Raw genomic sequence first — 17,056 nt, forward strand, 5'->3', positions numbered from 1 at the left:
CTTCCTGGTTTTACTGAAAAGAAAAGAAAAAGAAAAGAATTGAACCTTCAGCGCCTCAAAGGCACACAAACTAACAGTGACATTTAGTAGCCAACTGCAATTACAGCAGCCATGAACTTCGAAATGATCAACACACCACGCTGCTTCTCTTACAATTTATGACTTGAAACATGAGATTGTTGTGACAGATTTTTGGAGTGAATAGAGACAACACAGGTATTTCAACAGCGGTGCCTTGGATGCATGACTAAAGGCCTCTGAGAAGTTCTTATGTGATGATGCGATACACACTGCTGAAGCCGGAAGACTGGGACAAAATGAAGAAGCTGCTCCAGGATCTGCGCTCCACTGGAAAATACAACAGCACATGATTAAACGCTAATTGCATGGAACCAGTAGAGGGCAGCAATGCGCCATGGATGCGTAAAAGAAAGAATTGTGACGTGTGAAGCCTGAACCTTCGTCGGTCACGTGACCACGGCGAGCAGAAACAAGCTTCGACAGTGTCTCGAACCAGTCGACTACAATCGAGTGAAACGGGCTTCGGAGACTCGGCGCGAAACGTCCCATCATGTCCAGCATTGAGCTGCTCCGGGAGCTCGTCAACGAGCGACTGTCCGCGGCCGCCGAGGAGATCTTCGAGGCGGTCAAGAGGACCGTGGTGGGCTACGAGGATGAGATCGAACGGCAGCGCGCGATGTTGCTCGAAGCGTCGAAACCTGGAGCAAACGCCGGCAAACACTCAGGTTTGTGTCGTCATGGGTTCACTCTGTCACCAGAAAAAAAAGCTTCGGCTCCGAGTACGTCGACTATGAAAGGCTACTACCACCACGAATCCCTTAACTTTATTGGTGACATGTAGCCAGTTTAGCTAGCCTAGCTGCTAGTGCTGGACAATTCGGCTCTTTCTCAGAGTCGATTCTTTTGCCGCGGATCTCAGAGAAGAGTCGACTCTTTTGGCTCTCGAGCGGTTCTCTTATAGACGGCGTCTCATCAATCCGGAAGTCGCCATGTTTCACGCACCCGGCAAGGCAAACAAAGAGCATGGGCTGAAGTAGATCGTGAAAAATGGTGACTTACTGTCGTGTTTTTGGTGCCAATCGGACAGAGTTGACAGATCAGAGAGACCAAATCCAAAAGTTATCAGAATAAAGGAGGCGCTTGTGGTTAGCAAAGCTAAACCAGGATCTATCAGGCAAAAGCCCACAAGCGCCTCCTTTCCTCTGATAACTTCTGGCATTGTTCTCTGATTTTTAGCAACTTTTGTCAGTCTATAAGACTCCAAATGTTTTTCACTGGTTGTCTCATTGGTCGATATCTAAATAATGTCTCACTGATAATTCACCATTTTCCACGATCTACTAGGGGTGATGAAAAAAAATCAATATTGCAATATATTTCAATACTTTTTCTTCCATACAATATTGATTTTGAATGTCTTATTATTTATTTATTGATAAGAACAAGTCATGTTTTGGGACGATTGTAAATTACTAAAGCACTAAAGCTGACATTTGGAGGCTCTTTGCCTTTCAGATGGAAGAAGGAACTAATAAGGTGGACAAATAAGCGATTACAAAGAGTATGTAGTTTGCAAACTCTGTTTTGACATTTAAGAAACTTGACCCACTTTCTAGCCATACATTGGAAATGGACCATTTTAATTAATATAGTTTTTGATGTACGTATATACATCAGTGAACTATGTAGGATATTGCAATATACCGCAACATCATAATATCGCAATAATGTATCGTATCGTGAAGTCCTTGCCAATACCCACCCCTGCAATCTACTTCAGTCCGTGCGCTTTCCGGGTGCCTCCAACGTGGTGACTTCTGGATTGATGAAACGCTGCTGACGCACCATGAAAACCCTCTATGTAGCATCGTTTAGAGCCTAATATCTTATCCCAACAAAAAAAAATACACATGGTTTGTGTGCTTAGAAGCCCTGTTGCATTTAGTGTTTTTATGAGAAGTCTAATTTTGTTTACTATTTATTTTTTCAGTGTCGTTAAAGATGCCAAACTTCATTTAATAAGTGATGATTTGTGTGTCTTTGCAGAGGTGTAGACCTATAATCGCTTTTTAAGGTTTATAATTTGGTATAATTACAAATTGTAAGATTGTATCTTGCTTTTTCCCTCACAGATCAACCTCAGCTGGCCCTGGCCGTCTGGAACGAGGAATTCTCGTCCGATCAGCAGCAGGTAGAGGAACAGTGTGAGCTGGACTGGAGCTGCCCTTTGGACCAGGACGACCAGGACGACCAGGAGGGTCAACACGTAGACAAGGGCAAGGAGGATCACCTCAACAGCAAAGGGGAAGTTCAGCTTCAGGAGCTGAAGGAGGACAGCACCATCAGCTTCATAATTAATCCCGAAGGAGAAGCAGGAAACCCTCTGCCGGCCGCTTTAGCCGAGCAGGATGAATCGATGGTGGAGGACGGGGACGGAGCGTCCTCCAGCGGCTCCGGTGCCAACAACGACGAGGAGTGGAGGCCCGGCGTGCAGGCGGACAACAGCGACATCAACGGCCCCAAATGGTTGAAGAAGAAAACCGGGCATTGTTTAGCGATGTCCTCAAAACTGCAGCTGGCCAAAAAAAACAAATCGAGAATCTGCTGCAAAGTCTGCGGCAAGTCGTTCCACGCCAGCGTCTCGTTGTTGAACCACGTGGAAGTTCACCCCAAAGACCTGTGCGGCGTGTGCGGGAAGCGTTTCTCCAGCGAGGAGAGGTTTCAGGAGCACTTGAAAACGCACGCGAAGGGAGAGATGTGCGCCATCTGCGGGAAATGTTTCGGCGGCTCCAGCTCTTTAGAGAAACACATGAGGATCCACACGGGGGAGAAGCCGTTCAACTGCAGCGAGTGCGGGAAGTCCTTCAACTGTCGCCACAACATGAGGCGCCACGTGAGGATACACACGGGGGAAAAGCCGTACTCCTGCACCGTCTGCGAGAAAAGCTTCAACGACGACAGCACCCTGAAGCGCCACCTGCAGACCCACGTCCACAACGCGGACGAAAAAGAGGTCAACGACGAGAACGAGGTCAAGACGTCGTCGCCGAAAAAGCCCAAGTCCCGAGCCATATGCGACGTCTGCGGAAAGGTTTTCCACTCCATGGCTTCTCTGGTGAATCACGCCAAAAGTCACGCCACGGACCTCTGCGGCGTTTGCGGGACGCATTTTGACTCGGAGGAAAACTTGAAACTTCACCTGAAAACGCATAAAAACGGTAAAGTCTGCGAAGTGTGCGGCAAGTGCTTCGACGGTCAGGGAAGCCTCGACATGCACATGAGGATCCACACGGGGGAGAAGCCCTTCAACTGCACCGAGTGCGGGAAGTCCTTCAACTGCCGCCACAACATGAGGCGCCACGTGAGGATACACACGGGGGAAAAGCCGTACTCCTGCACCGTATGCGAGAAAAGCTTCAACGACGACAGCACCCTGAAGCGCCACCTGCGGGTTCACGCCCAGAAGAAGAGCTTGGTTTCGAAGAACGACGACGAAAAAGAGATCGAAGACGAGAAGGAGGTCAAGACGTCGCCGCCGAAAAAGCAGAAGACCCGAGCCATATGCGACGTCTGCGGGAAAATGTTCCGCTCCATGATTTCCCTGCTGAATCACGCCAAAAGTCACGCCACGGACCTCTGCGGCGTCTGCGGGACGCATTTCGACTCTGAGGAAAACTTGAAGCTTCACCTGAAAACTCACAAAAACGGCAAAGTGTGCGAAGTGTGCGGCAAGTGCTTCGACAGCCAGAGGGGCCTGGAGATGCACATGAGGATCCACACGGGGGAGAAGCCCTTTCTGTGCAGCGAGTGCGGGAAGTCCTTCAACTGCAGACACAACATGAAGCGGCACGTGAGGACGCACACGGGGGAGAAGCCGTATCTGTGCAACGTGTGCGGCCGGGGCTTCAGCGACCACACGGGCCTGAAGCAGCACAGCAGCATCCACACGGGAGAGAAACCGCACCACTGCGAGATCTGCGGCAAAGGATTCCTCAGAAAGACGTCGGTGAGGCTCCACATGAAGAGCCACAAGACTGAGAAGTGATTGTTAAGTCGACGACGATGAACTCAGAATCCCGAGGTTTTATAAATATTAGGCATTTCTCTTGCATTATTGACCCAGGATGGACTTGATCTGTGTTCATGCTACAACAACACCAGCACACAAACGCCAGGAAAAACCTTGGACGTCAGCAGTTTGTCGTCCTTAGGAGGGATGTTACAAAAATCAAGCTCCTGGGGAAATATTGTTCCTTGTTCCTTAGCTGTTAAATGCACCACTGTGTTCGCTAGCTTGTCATTAACCGCGTGCGAGTACTGTGTGATGCTCAGCATGACGTGTGTAGTAGTTTAACCAACCCTGTGATTGTCTTAAGAACTAGTATAAACCAAAAATATGTTGTAATTGTTAATGAGCAAATTAATGCTAATATTACAACTAGTAAGCCTAGAGGAAATCCATTCATCGAGGAAGAGTAGAAAAGAAGAAAACTTCCTGGTAACAATTCTTTTTTTCTTTTATTTTTTTTTATTTTTTTTGATAACATTACTGCAAATTGTCCAATACATTGCAAATTTGAAGGCTGGAGTATGTACAGATCTGAAGGTAATGGTCACAAATCCTTCATCTGTTTACACAGTACATGATTTTGGGACTATTTTCAGCGTTGGATTGTTCCTGTTTGTTTGTCTGAATACAGTTTAAAGCTCACAGTTGCTTCATCTATTGAATAAAATAGCTTTTATTACGAGCGACGTTAAAGGGATGCATATTTTTTACATACTACATGTATCAATTTTCAAATTTGTTGAATTTTTTTTTTTTTTTTGGTTCTGCATCTATTTTTTTCTCTGAGATACACCGATCAGCCATAACATTACAACCACTGACATCATTGACCATCTTGTGACAATCAAATGTTCTGCTGGGAAACGTTTGGGCCTGGCATTCATGACGATGTTACATGTAGCACCCTCCTAGACCAGACCAGACACCCACACCCCATAGCAGTGACACTCTTTGATGTCAGCAGCCTGACACAAACCGATCAAATATCTGTGGGATGATCCACAGAGGCCCCTCTACCGAACCCACAGGACCCAAAGGCCGTCACTAAGCACACGCACCGTTTTGAAGGCACAAGGGAGACTTTCATCATTTTATACAGGTGGTTATAATGTTATGCCTGATCGGTGTGTGTTCTGTTCATGTCACATTTTGGTTTAAAGTTGTGGGTTAGATAAAGATGACTTCTTTGGGCTTTTTTGTCCTTAAGTGACTATTGTCTTCTGCAGCAAAGACGTTCTACAACAATATGTCATTAAGCACACAGGCGCCGCCAGCTTCTTCAGCATCGTGCCGTCGGGTAGAAATGCAGAGATTTAAACCGGGGTCATTTTATTCAGCCATTCAAGACATTTTCATAGATGTGACTCAGACTTGTTTTTGTTGGAGATTAAAATGGGTCCAGTTGTTTTAATAAACCTTCAATTTAAGACAGCATTTTGTGTCCGATGATGTTGTTTTTCCCCACAGGGAGAAGACGATCCAAAATGTTGCCGCTGCAAAACATCTACAAATGACATGTGTGCTTGTTTCAGTAATTAAAAATTAGACACTTTAAGAAATTCTTCAAATGAAATCTAAGATTAGTGTGGTCTGAAAAACAACCTACAATTTAGAGAAGCGTTGCAGTTCACCTTTGTTGCCACTGGAGGCCGCTCTAGTAACGACAGTAATCGGTCCTGAAATGATTATGCGCCATGCTTTAGTCATGACACAACCAGATGGGTTTGTTTGTTCGGACTAATTAAAAGGAAAGAATTAGTTACCCATGTGTGCGTGACTCCAGTTTATGGCGTTATTCAGTAGCAAATGTGTTCACTTTACAATCAAGAATCACCAAAGTGGAATGCAGCTATGACATATCAAACAAGATCTGTCGGCAAACATTTTTTTTTCTTACTAGTGAAGGGTGTTTACTCTTTTGAAAAAAGTTTCCACATTTGTGTTTTGTTACTGGGGACAGAGAGTGACCGCCCACCGGGCGCTGCACGAGTGGCAGCCCACTGCTCCGAGTGTACTCGGGATACCATCCATAATCCATAACCCGTTGTCCGTCTAGTATTGGGTGGAGAGGGTGGTCGGGGGTTTGTCTGTGCTCTGTGACTGTTGGTTCAGTGTCTCCCTCTCCACCACCACTTCAAAAGTCTCCAGCCTGCAGCCAATGACAGAGCCAGCCTTCCAGATCAGCCTATTCAGTGTGTTGGTGTCATTGGCTGCAGTGCTGCTCCCCCAGCAGACCACAGAGTGTGCCCATTTTATGCTACTCTGGACTCCCACTCTGTGTTTCTACTCCACTGTAATTCTGCCAGCATCCCACAGGAGCCCCTTGTTTTACTGTTATTTATCTATTATGTATTTCTTATTCTCTTCCCTTTTCAAACAAAGACGGTCTCAATAAATCAGTGGTTCCTGATCCTGATTTCTTATATATATATATGTATGTATGTATGCATGTATGTATGTATGTATGCATGTATGTATATATATATATATGTATGTATGTATATGTATGTATATATGTGTATGTATGTATATATGTATGTATGTATATATGTGTGTGTGTGTATGTATGTATGTATATGTGTGTGTGTGTGTGTGTGTATGTATGTATGTATATGTGTGTATGTATGTATATGTGTGTATGTATGTATGTATGTATGTATATGTATATATATGTATGTATGCATTATTATTATATATATATATATATATGTATGTATGTATATGTATGTATATATGTGTATGTATGTATATATTATAGTATTATGATGTGTGTTGTATGTATTATAATGGTATGTTTGTATTATGTATGATATTGTGTGTGTATGTATGTATAGTAATGTTGTATGTATATGTGTAATGTGTTGTATGTATGTATATATGTGTAGTGTTGATTATAAATATTATGTAACTAATGGGTGTGAAAGTGTTTGCCTCTCGATTAAAACAGTAAAATAGACAAAGAACACAATAAAATGAGTTTTTATAAAGAGGGAAAATCCACCTACATGGCCCAGTGTGAAAAGTGTTTGCCTCTCCTGTTAAACCATAACACATAACATAACACATAACAGTGGTTTATAACACCTGAGTTCACTTTCTCGGGCCACACCCAGACCTGGTTTATCGCCACACCTGTTGTCAATCAAGAAATCACTTCGACAGGACCTGCCCGACTAGCGAAGCAGACCCAACAGATCCTCAAAAGCTGGATCTATCAGCGCGGAAAAGGTCGTAAAGTCGTTTCTAAAGCTTTGGGACTGAACCACAGTGAGAGCAATTATCCACGAATAGTGAAAACATGTTACAGTGGTGAACCTTCCCAAGAGTGGCCGGCCGACCAAAATTACCAAAAAAGCGCAGCGACGACTCGTCCAAGAGGTCACAGAGGGCCCAACAACAACATCCTGAGAACTGCAGGCCTCTGGGCTAAAATGGCCTCACAGCAGAGTCCAAAGATGAAAACCACTGCTGAGCAAAAAGAACAGAAAGGCCTGGAAACGTCTCTCCCCAACACTTTTGGGAAAATACTCTGACGAGACAAATGTTGTACTTTTTGGAAGGCGCGTGTCCTGTTACAACTGGCATAAAAGTAACACCATATTTCAACGGTAAAATATGCTGGTGGTGGTATAGTAGTGTGATGGTCTGGGGCTGTTTCAAGGCCGGGGAGACTTGCTGCGACCGTGCCAATGACCATGAATGTTGCCGTCTACCAAAAAATCCTGACGGAGAATGTCCGGCCATCTGTTTGTGACCTCAAGCAAGTCTGACCACCTCTGAATGGCTGGAGAAAAACTAAATGAAGACTTTGGAGAGGTCTAGTCACAGTCCTGACCTGACTCCTGCTGAGATGCTGCGGCATGACCTTAAAAAGGCAGTTCATGCTGGAAAACCCTCCAATGTAGATGAATTACAACAATTCTGCAAAGATGAGTGGAGCAACATTCCTCCACAGTGCTGGAAAAGACTCATAGACTTGTAGTTGAAGCTGCTAAGGGTGGTCCAACCGGCCTTAATAATGAAAACCTTCATTTAAAAACTGCATTTGTGTTTACTTGCTAATATTTAAATTAGTTTGATGATCTGAAACATTTAGGAGTGACAAGCATGCAAAAAAAAAAAAAACAGGAAGGAGGGCAACACTTTTTCACACCTTCCTTTACCCGTGCTGCATTTTATACATTTATTTTTACTTTTAGTTTTTCCTGTGTTTTGTTTCTGCTTGGTTTTTCTCTTAGAGCCTCTCATTTACACACACAAACTCCTCTCCTCTTCAATGTTCTGCACTAAACGGATTAGTCCCTGAACATGATAGTACTAATAAATAACACATCATTTTGCTAAAGACCAAACCTTTGTCGAAAAGACTGTGTACGTTCCTGTACTGAAGATGTCATTGTGAACTTATTTTCTGGTACATCGCCGCATTGTTGTTTCTTGAAAGCAAAGGATCTGAGCACTTTTTCCCACCACTCTTTGTAACAGAAGGGGCGTAAGACCGAGCCAGGTACGACAGATGTTGTTACCGCGCTTTCTCCCGAACAACAAAAGGAGAGTCCTTTAACTCTGATTCTACGTTTCCATTGTGCTCGTGTCGCTCCGGTTCACTGCTCAGTTACATAAGCGCCACAGTGACGCGTCCTCCCCTGAAGGAACTGAACCGTCAGGTATTTCTATCAGTTGCAACAGTTCATGTATTGCATTAATCACACCGAAGTTTGACGCAACAACTTAATATAATATAATATAATTGTCGATGCTTGATGATGAAAACAAGCTCCATGTCGGTTCGTACACGCCCTTAAAAAGGATCCCAACTGCCAGAGTAGGTTTCTCTAAGTAGCAACGCACAAACACAAGGCACATTCCTGGTGCTTTATTTTGTTTCCACTATTGTGTTTTTACAAACATCATGCAGAAGCTTATAATTTAAATGACGTATTTGCTGTCAACTCCTTCAATTACATTAACTGTGTAACCCTGCATTTATAAATTTAATTTGTTCAGAATGTGCGGCCTCATTATGCACCTAAGCTCTGCTCCATTGTACACGTGGGTGTGCTCCAATCCTTTGTCTGGTGGTTGAATCCTTTTTCTTTCTTTTTTTTTTTTTTTTTTCCATTGTTTTTGATGAGAACACATTGCAAGGGTTTCAGTGTTTTGAGTACAAAACAGGTATCGTGTGGTCGGTGCCAACAAAAGCTGCCGTGCAAGTAGTTCCCTAGAGAAGGTTGACGTACAGTCCATCACCTCTGTCCTCCCTTCACTCTGACCGTGCAGCTAAAAGGGGGGGGGGTAATGTGATGCGGGTTGTGAACCGGATAGTCCAAAAACGTGAGACACATCCCTCGTAACGTTGCGACACAGTTTGCACCAATCCATGTGACTTTGACCTCGGATGTTCTCTGTTTGTTTTCATTCTAAAAGTGAGCACGGGGCGTATTGACAACATTCAAAAAAAAAAATAACAACATAGAAGAATAAGAAATGTATATGTGACAAGGCTGGCGGATGAGAGAGTAATAATGAGCAGCAGCTAATGTAGTCTGAAATGTTGTTTGTGGATTGTTTCCACTATGTATGGGTGTAACATTTATTTTATAATACAATTACATAAGATTTATCATCAGCATTTGTTTTTCTCAAATACTGCTCTACAAACCTAAAAACCTTAGCTCCAGTATGTAGGAAAGCACAATAAAGTCGCATTACCAGACAAACATGACCTGAAGAATCCTGCAGCCTGCACTTTATACAGGGTCTGCTTCAGATTCCCACTGGGTCTTGAGAAACTCCTGTCTGCCTTGCGTTATGTATGCAGGGAGTGGCCAGTTTTCCTTTCATAACCAGGGCTGAAATAAATAGTTGCTCTGGACAAGACTGAAGAGATCCCGCTTTTGACTGCAGAGAACACAACAGCCACGATGTGAGTACAGCTCCGCTTTTCTAGACAGAAGAAACTTCTCGGTGCATGGATGCAATAAGTTTAAATTTTCAGATGTTTTCCAAAATACTAACTTGACTGGTGTGTTTCTCAGGATTTCTCTTCCAGGACTTGTTGTTGGCTTTCTCTTGGCTCTAACAGCTGAGGCCAGAGTTGGGTAAGAATTTAAAGGAAAGATATTAACACATTTAATAATAATATCTGCATCAGTGTCTTTTTTTTTCTTTTTTCTTTTTTTTTTAATTTTAATAATTGCCTCTCTATTATTGCAGAAACTCCTCTGAGTTAGAGTTCTGCTTTGAAACAGAGCAGTGTCTGGTGTTTGACCTGATCTGTAAGACTCCAGACTATGAGGTGAGGGAGCAGCACGCTTCAACATTTCAGCTGCACAGACACCGACGAATAGACTGACAGTTTATTTATTTGTTTATTTTTTTTAAATTATTTCTTTTGTTCCTTTCTCCCAGGTGCGTCGCTACGGCTCTGTGAAATGGGTGTCAACCAGCGAGAAATCCTACTTCATGGAGTTTGCAGCGCCGAGAGCCTTCTCCCGGCTCTTCAAATACATCACCGGTGAAAATGAGGCCGGTGCGTATGTGTCTAATGGAAAAAAAATAATAATAATATAAATTATTATAAATGATTCCACACTACTACTACAAGTTCAAATTCTTTATTCCTGACTGTAAGAAAAGTAACAGATTGCAATTTTTAAAAAACTAACAAACAAAAAACACATTTAAACTCATTCTATTTGTAAAGTGCAGCCATTTTTTCAACTGCTTGTTCTTTTGTTTTTTTTTTTTGTTTTTTGTTTCAAAAACATGTTGTCCAGCTAAAATTGAAATGTACTCCAACCCCAAATTACTGTGTTTAGTTGCCATCACAGATCAGACAGGAAGTTTGGCAGTTGTGTGGCATAGTTAAGTCTGAACATGGTATTACATCTACCTTCAGGAGTCAAAATTGAAATGACTGCCCCTGTCATCGTGAAAATGCCCGTCAAGAGCTTTTGGCAAAGCGGCGTCTACACAATGAGCTTCCTGCTGCCGGCGGAACATCAACAAAACCCCCCACAACCTACTAATGCTGCCGTGAGCTTTGCCGAAACACTGACATCATCATTGTTATGGATAGTTTTTTTTTTTTCTTTTATAACCACTTCTGACCGATAACGAACCCTTGCTGGTCCAATAGGTGTTCATCCAGGAGACTCCAGAAATGGGAATGTATGTAAAGAGCTACGGAGGCTGGATGACGACCATGGCTGACAACAGCAAAGCCAGCAGTCTGTCCTCCACCCTGGACGCAAGTGATGCGAAGTACGCCAAGGGATTCCACTACGCCGTTGGCTACAACAGGTAAACCAATCACCATCGTTTGAAGAAGACAACTTGAAAATACAAACACAAGGGCTTTTCATTCTAATGTGTGTGTTTATGTGTCTTTCCCTCAGCCCAATGACGATGTTCAACAGGCACAACGAGGTGTGGTTTATTGCCGAGGATGAGCCAGTTTGCCCCAGCAGCGAGGAAATGGACTAATCTCCCCCTCCTCTCATTCCCCAGGCTCTCAAACATTGAGGCCTGTGCCGTGACAGCTTACTGCATTCAGGGTTAGAGATGTTGCAGCTGAGCTTTGCTTCAAGTCATATATAAGGATCAAATACACTGTTTGTTCACTTCCATATTCATACATCATACCAACCAACAAGTTTGTTGTTGTTATTGTTGTTGTTTCATTTTCAATAAAGTTACTATTTTGCAAAGACTCAGGAGTTCAAGACTCGAAGCGTTGGTTGTGGTTTACAAGGTTTACGAGTTACTAGTTTACAAACAGAAGCTGGGCCGATGAACGCCGGAGCAAAAAGAGCGAAAAGCGGGCTAATCGGGAGTGTGTGTTCACCAGAGCGACAAAACATTGAAGGCTGGCTCACAGTTACACAGCACAAAGCGTAGAAGAACTGGCCATGAGCGGGAGAGTGGCAGGTCCTTCAGGTTGAACGCACACAGGAACAGTGCCGACCAGCAGAGGGCGACAACTCGCCTCTTGCCAGTAAAACTTAATAAGATAAGATAAGATAAGATAAGATAAGATAAGACAGTTTTCATTTGTCATATGCATACTTGTACATGGTGTAACGGTGCTGACCAGCAGAGGGCGACAACTCGCCTCTTGACTGTAAACTTAATTGATAAAATAAGATAAGATAAGATAGTTTTCATTTGTCACATGCACACTTATACATGGTACGATGCTCAGGAAAATGTATTTGTGCACCAGCAGTAAAAAACAAAAAAAACAGTAATATAAGATGACAAAAATAGGTGTGATGTATAACCGAGAAAGACAAAAATATAAAATTAAGTATGAACTGTACACTAAAAGGGGGTAGCTCCTGTATTTGCATACATTTACAGTATTGCAGCTGTGTCAATAAAGAGCAAGGTAATGCAGTGACTCTTGAAAGGTCAGCTAAGGGTCAGAGTTGAGCGGGAAATGCTGAACTGAATGTCCTTCAAGTATATTTTACTGATAATACTTACATAATCTATTCAAGTGCGACCTTGAGTGGAGTAACCAAATTTTACTCTTGTGCTGAAAAGTACATTTATTGCTGTAGTAAAGGCTCCCCCACCCCTCCACACCTGCATCAATGGCATTGCATAAATAGATAACAATCACAGAGGAATTAACATTTGGAATGTGAATGTGTGTAATTTTGACACTGATTGTGTGACACTTTTCAATGGACTCTGATCTTCTCGGCCGTGCTCCAGGATGTCCCGGGCGATACTGAAGTGAGATTCCAGCAGGTGGCTATCTGTCTCACACATAGGTTGGCTGGTTGGCTGGCTGACACACTGTCTGGGTAGGTGTGCCAGTCAGGAGAGGTTTTATGACACTGACTGAGGATCGAAGTCCAGATGTGGGCCTCGAACAAATATCAGTCCACCGGAGCTGTCGGGCCTGCCTGCCTGCCTGCCGACTTTTCTCTAGCTCTCCCGCAGCGTCCGTCTGGTCTCCTGATCTCTGTAACAATGAAGATCAGACTGGACTGACAGTGGATTCTATGCCCCTCTGGCTTAGATGGACCCACCTGGTTATCACCCAGAGCGGCTCCAGCCTACTGTCCACCACCTTGGAAACTATCCCGAGGACCTGGTAACTTTGGTGGGATCATCAGCATGTGAGTACTACATGGAAGTGCGTTATAGCTAAGTGGTGACCGGTCAGGACCTTTTAAAATATTTAAAAACTGTTTGGAAAGTTATCTGTAGTTTAAATACAGCGTGTACATGTACAGTGTGCTGTGGAGCATAAAACACAATAATCGCTCCCATTTGAAAAATCCTTTTTTCCAGTTGTACAAGATTAAAATTGGTTATCACATTTGGGAAACTGATTCTGGGTATTAAATGTATTGCAAAGGTCACATCCTCTAAGCGTTGTCAGGCAAATCAAGCTGAGTGATAAGATACTGTCTGCAACAGAGGGCTCGTCCTCCACCGCGCAACGTCCCCTCAAGAGATGAGCAATAAACCTCATTGCACGACATATTTATCTGTCTGTGGAAAAGCTGTCCAGTCTCTTCAAGGACACAGGCTTTTGAATAAGTGAATACTGAGTTGTGGCTTGCTTCTTACTGGCCCAAGCCAGGAATGTGGCTGTGCGACAGTGAGTCCCAACTCAAGTTTAATGTCGGTATTATCGTGCTTGGATATTAAATGCTTGCTTATTGTTACTCGTGTCATTCTCCAGCTCAGGAGCTAAAGACAGAGGTGGACAGTAGGCCAGACCTTGTGGAAAGCTGCCCTGTCTGTGGAGACAAAGTGTCAGGATACCACTATGGTCTGCTTACCTGTGAGAGTTGCAAGGTAACGGCTAAAGCTTGTCCATGAAAACAATGTATAATGGAAAGGCACTAACCCTAATCCTAAGTTACTTTGGCATATGATATTTCCCATCCTTCTGTATGTTTATTGATAAATTATTTATACTGCCATCTAGAATTGTCATAGAGTCTGCGATGAATAAAGCAACATGCTTATATTTGTATTCTTTCTCTTTCTCTTTCTTGCTCCCTATAGGGTTTCTTTAAACGCTCAGTGCAGAATAACAAGCTTTACACCTGTGCAGAACAACAGAGCTGCCCCATGAACCTTTCCCAGAGAAAACGCTGCCCTTCCTGCCGCTTTCAGAAGTGTTTGGCTGTTGGGATGAAGAGAGAAGGTACAATAAACGTCCAGCACTTTCTCCACCGAAACACACAGGCGGTCTTTGTAATGGCAATCTGCTCCACCGCAACATGCTTTGTGTTCTAGTGACATGCAAGTTCTTTTGTGCCTTATCACTTATCTAAGAAGTCATAAACCGGTGCTGTAATGACCCAGATTTCACCTGATGACGTTCGTTTCGTGGAGTTATTACGAGCCCTCAAAAATGCAATGGAGTTTTATAGAATAATTATCTCTGGAATTGTTTTTCTTGTAAATAAAATAAAGAAATGTATTTTATGGTCTGTCATCAGCAGTGAGAGCGGATCGAATGAGAGGTGGCAGGAATAAATTTGGCCCTCTGTACCGGCGGGACAGGCAGATGAAACAGCAAAAGGTGACGAACACTGACCCCTACAGGATTAAGATGGAAACTACTCAAGCACGCTTCCCCCCGGCCTCAAATGACGTTCAAATACTAAGCAGTCACCCGAGCGATCCGTGTTCTTCTGGAGCTTTTCATCAGTCACACGTGTATTCTTCCGGCATGGTGCAGTCAGGTGAAACCATGCCCCTGGACTGCACCCGGAACACAAACAGAGTACCCATTTCCCCATCCTTGGCCTATCCTGGACTCTACCACTCCACCTTCCCTGAATACCCCCCGGAGAAAGGAGAACCGTCTTTCAGCTACAGCCCATCTCCCGCCAACTATCCAATGCATTCAACTTCAAACAATTCATTCACACCAGGAAGCACACCAGCGTCATCCCCCTGCTCAACGCCATGCTCAACCACCCCGCTCTCCCAGGGTCCCACGCAACCTCCAACCACCTCTCCGTCGGCCACCATTGCGCCCAGCTTCCTACACCAGCTCCTGGAGGGAGAGCCGGATGAGGGCCAGCTGTGTGCCAAAGTACTTGCCAGTCTGCAGAGAGAACAGGCCAATCGAGGCAAGCATGACCGCCTGAACACGTTCAGTATCATGTGCAAAATGGCCGACCAGACCCTGTTTGGGCTTGTGGAGTGGGCCAGGAACAGCGCACTGTTTAAGGAACTCAAGGTAACGAATCTGTTTGCATTTTGCACAACATACACTTTACTCAATACGAATCAGCTCGCGGAGCAGACCTGTGACATTTGCTCTTTGCGACATGTTGAGTGCAACCGCATGAGATCAGCTGTTCCTTCTGACAGGTGGAGGATCAAATGGTGCTGCTGCAGAGCTGCTGGAGTGAGCTGCTGGTCCTGGATCACCTCTGTAGACAAGTGACCTACGGCAAAGAAGGCTGCATATACCTGGTCACAGGACAGCAGGTAAAGCATAGCAGGAGACGTCGCGTTACAATCTTTAACACAATGACATGTCTCTGGATTGTCGTCATGCGATCATCTGCCTCATCCCATTCTGATGCAGATTGAGGTGTCAACCATCGTTTCCCAGGCAGGAGCGACTCTGAGCAGCCTGGTATCAAGGACCCAGGACCTAGTCTGCAAACTTAAGGCACTCCAGTTCGACAGAAATGAGTTCGTCTGCCTCAAATACCTGGTGTTATTCAACCCTGGTGAGCACTTCCTACGACAACCTTTATAATCTGTGTTCTTTTCTCTTGGTTTTGGTGCAGTCCATGCAACTTATGTTACCATTTCATACAGTTTATTTGTTCATTTTGTCCCTGGCTTAGATGTGAAGTCAGTGCACAACCGCAGGCAGGTGGAGCAGACTCAAGAGAGGGTCAACAGGGCCCTGATGGAGCACACCCAGCGCAGTCACCGAGGACACTCGGACAAGTTTGGCCAGCTGCTTCTCCGGCTCCCTGAAGTACGCAGCATCAGCCTGCAGCTCGAGGACTATTTGTACCAGCGCCACCTTCTCGGAGATTTACCTTGCAACTCTCTACTTACAGAGATGCTGCACACCAAGCACAACTAAGAGGATGTCGCCGCATTCTCCCGTTCCAATGATGCAGCTAGTCATAGCACCTCTTCTTCTGCCTTTCAGACACGACAGCCCCTTTGACTAGTAAAGGGTGTTTTGTTGTGAATAAGCTACAGTCACAGAAGCGAGAGGGAAGAATATGTGACCCGGGCTCGTGGCTAAAGAGCAATGTTTGCTCATCCTGAGCTACGTTTTAGACAAGTGTCCCTCAACAGCAGTATTACAACAGCCAAAGAGCCCAGTAATTTTGTTTTAGTCAGTATTGCCGCAAGATTTGAGATCCAAGCACTACCGTGATGTTTTCAGCTTCACAACTCAAAAGGTAGAAAATGAATAAAAGGAAGTTGTTTCTTTATTCATTTTCAGTTGTTTCTGTGTGTAAGTACATATCCAAAAAGCGTTTAAAAAAAAAAAAAGTACTAATAAATTGCACCGGTTTCTGGTCAAGCGTGTTTCTGATCCACCGAGTTTGCTATTTAAACCTCAAACTTCCCACCAGTCCCTTAGAAGTGAAGAAGCTACTCAGATGAGTGGTGAAACGTCTTCAAGTACAGTTGCCTTTTTTTTTAAAAAAAAACAACAACTAAAAAACAAAAGAAACAAAAAAAAAACGCTTTTTGGATATAGCACGACCTGGATGACTGAAAACTTTCACAGACACTGTGTAAGTACATCATCCAATCATCCATCATCACACTGACGATAGCTCCACCTCAGAGAAGCTCTCATCAGCTGATTTTTTTTTTTTGTGCAGAAAAATATTGTCTCCGACCATGAGCACCAAGTGACCCAAGTCTAACAACTTAAACAACACGTATGGAAAAAATAAACACGAGAATGAAAATAAAAAAAAATAAAAAACGAGA

General features: G+C 44.0%; 3 protein-coding genes across 3 annotated transcripts; all 3 read left to right on the forward strand.

Moving 5' to 3' along the window:
• The first annotated feature begins 309 nt into the window (after positions 1 to 309).
• LOC124998501 (zinc finger protein 345-like) lies at positions 310 to 4,772 on the forward strand. Its single transcript, XM_047572953.1, has 2 exons — positions 310 to 746; positions 2,154 to 4,772. The coding sequence occupies exons 1-2, from the start codon at positions 572 to 574 to the stop codon at positions 4,064 to 4,066; spliced, it is 2,088 nt and encodes a 695-aa protein (XP_047428909.1). The 5' UTR covers positions 310 to 571; the 3' UTR covers positions 4,067 to 4,772.
• Positions 4,773 to 9,886: 5,114 nt separating this feature from the next.
• On the forward strand, positions 9,887 to 11,811 carry soul5 (heme-binding protein soul5). Its single transcript, XM_047571980.1, has 7 exons — positions 9,887 to 10,016; positions 10,129 to 10,191; positions 10,307 to 10,388; positions 10,502 to 10,622; positions 10,992 to 11,128; positions 11,232 to 11,395; positions 11,491 to 11,811. Coding segments are annotated over exons 1-7 (657 nt in total). The 5' UTR covers positions 9,887 to 10,014; the 3' UTR covers positions 11,579 to 11,811.
• A 1,123-nt stretch (positions 11,812 to 12,934) lies between these two features.
• Positions 12,935 to 17,054, forward strand: nr5a5 (nuclear receptor subfamily 5, group A, member 5). Its single transcript, XM_047571181.1, has 7 exons — positions 12,935 to 13,224; positions 13,797 to 13,912; positions 14,126 to 14,267; positions 14,566 to 15,314; positions 15,449 to 15,568; positions 15,669 to 15,816; positions 15,937 to 17,054. Exons 1-7 carry the CDS (start codon positions 13,125 to 13,127, stop codon positions 16,182 to 16,184), a joined length of 1,623 nt encoding a protein of 540 aa, XP_047427137.1. The 5' UTR covers positions 12,935 to 13,124; the 3' UTR covers positions 16,185 to 17,054.
• The last annotated feature ends 2 nt before the right edge of the window (positions 17,055 to 17,056 follow it).

The sequence above is a fragment of the Mugil cephalus genome, chromosome 20 (genome assembly GCF_022458985.1).
Source record: "Mugil cephalus isolate CIBA_MC_2020 chromosome 20, CIBA_Mcephalus_1.1, whole genome shotgun sequence".
NCBI lineage: Eukaryota > Metazoa > Chordata > Actinopteri > Mugiliformes > Mugilidae > Mugil > Mugil cephalus.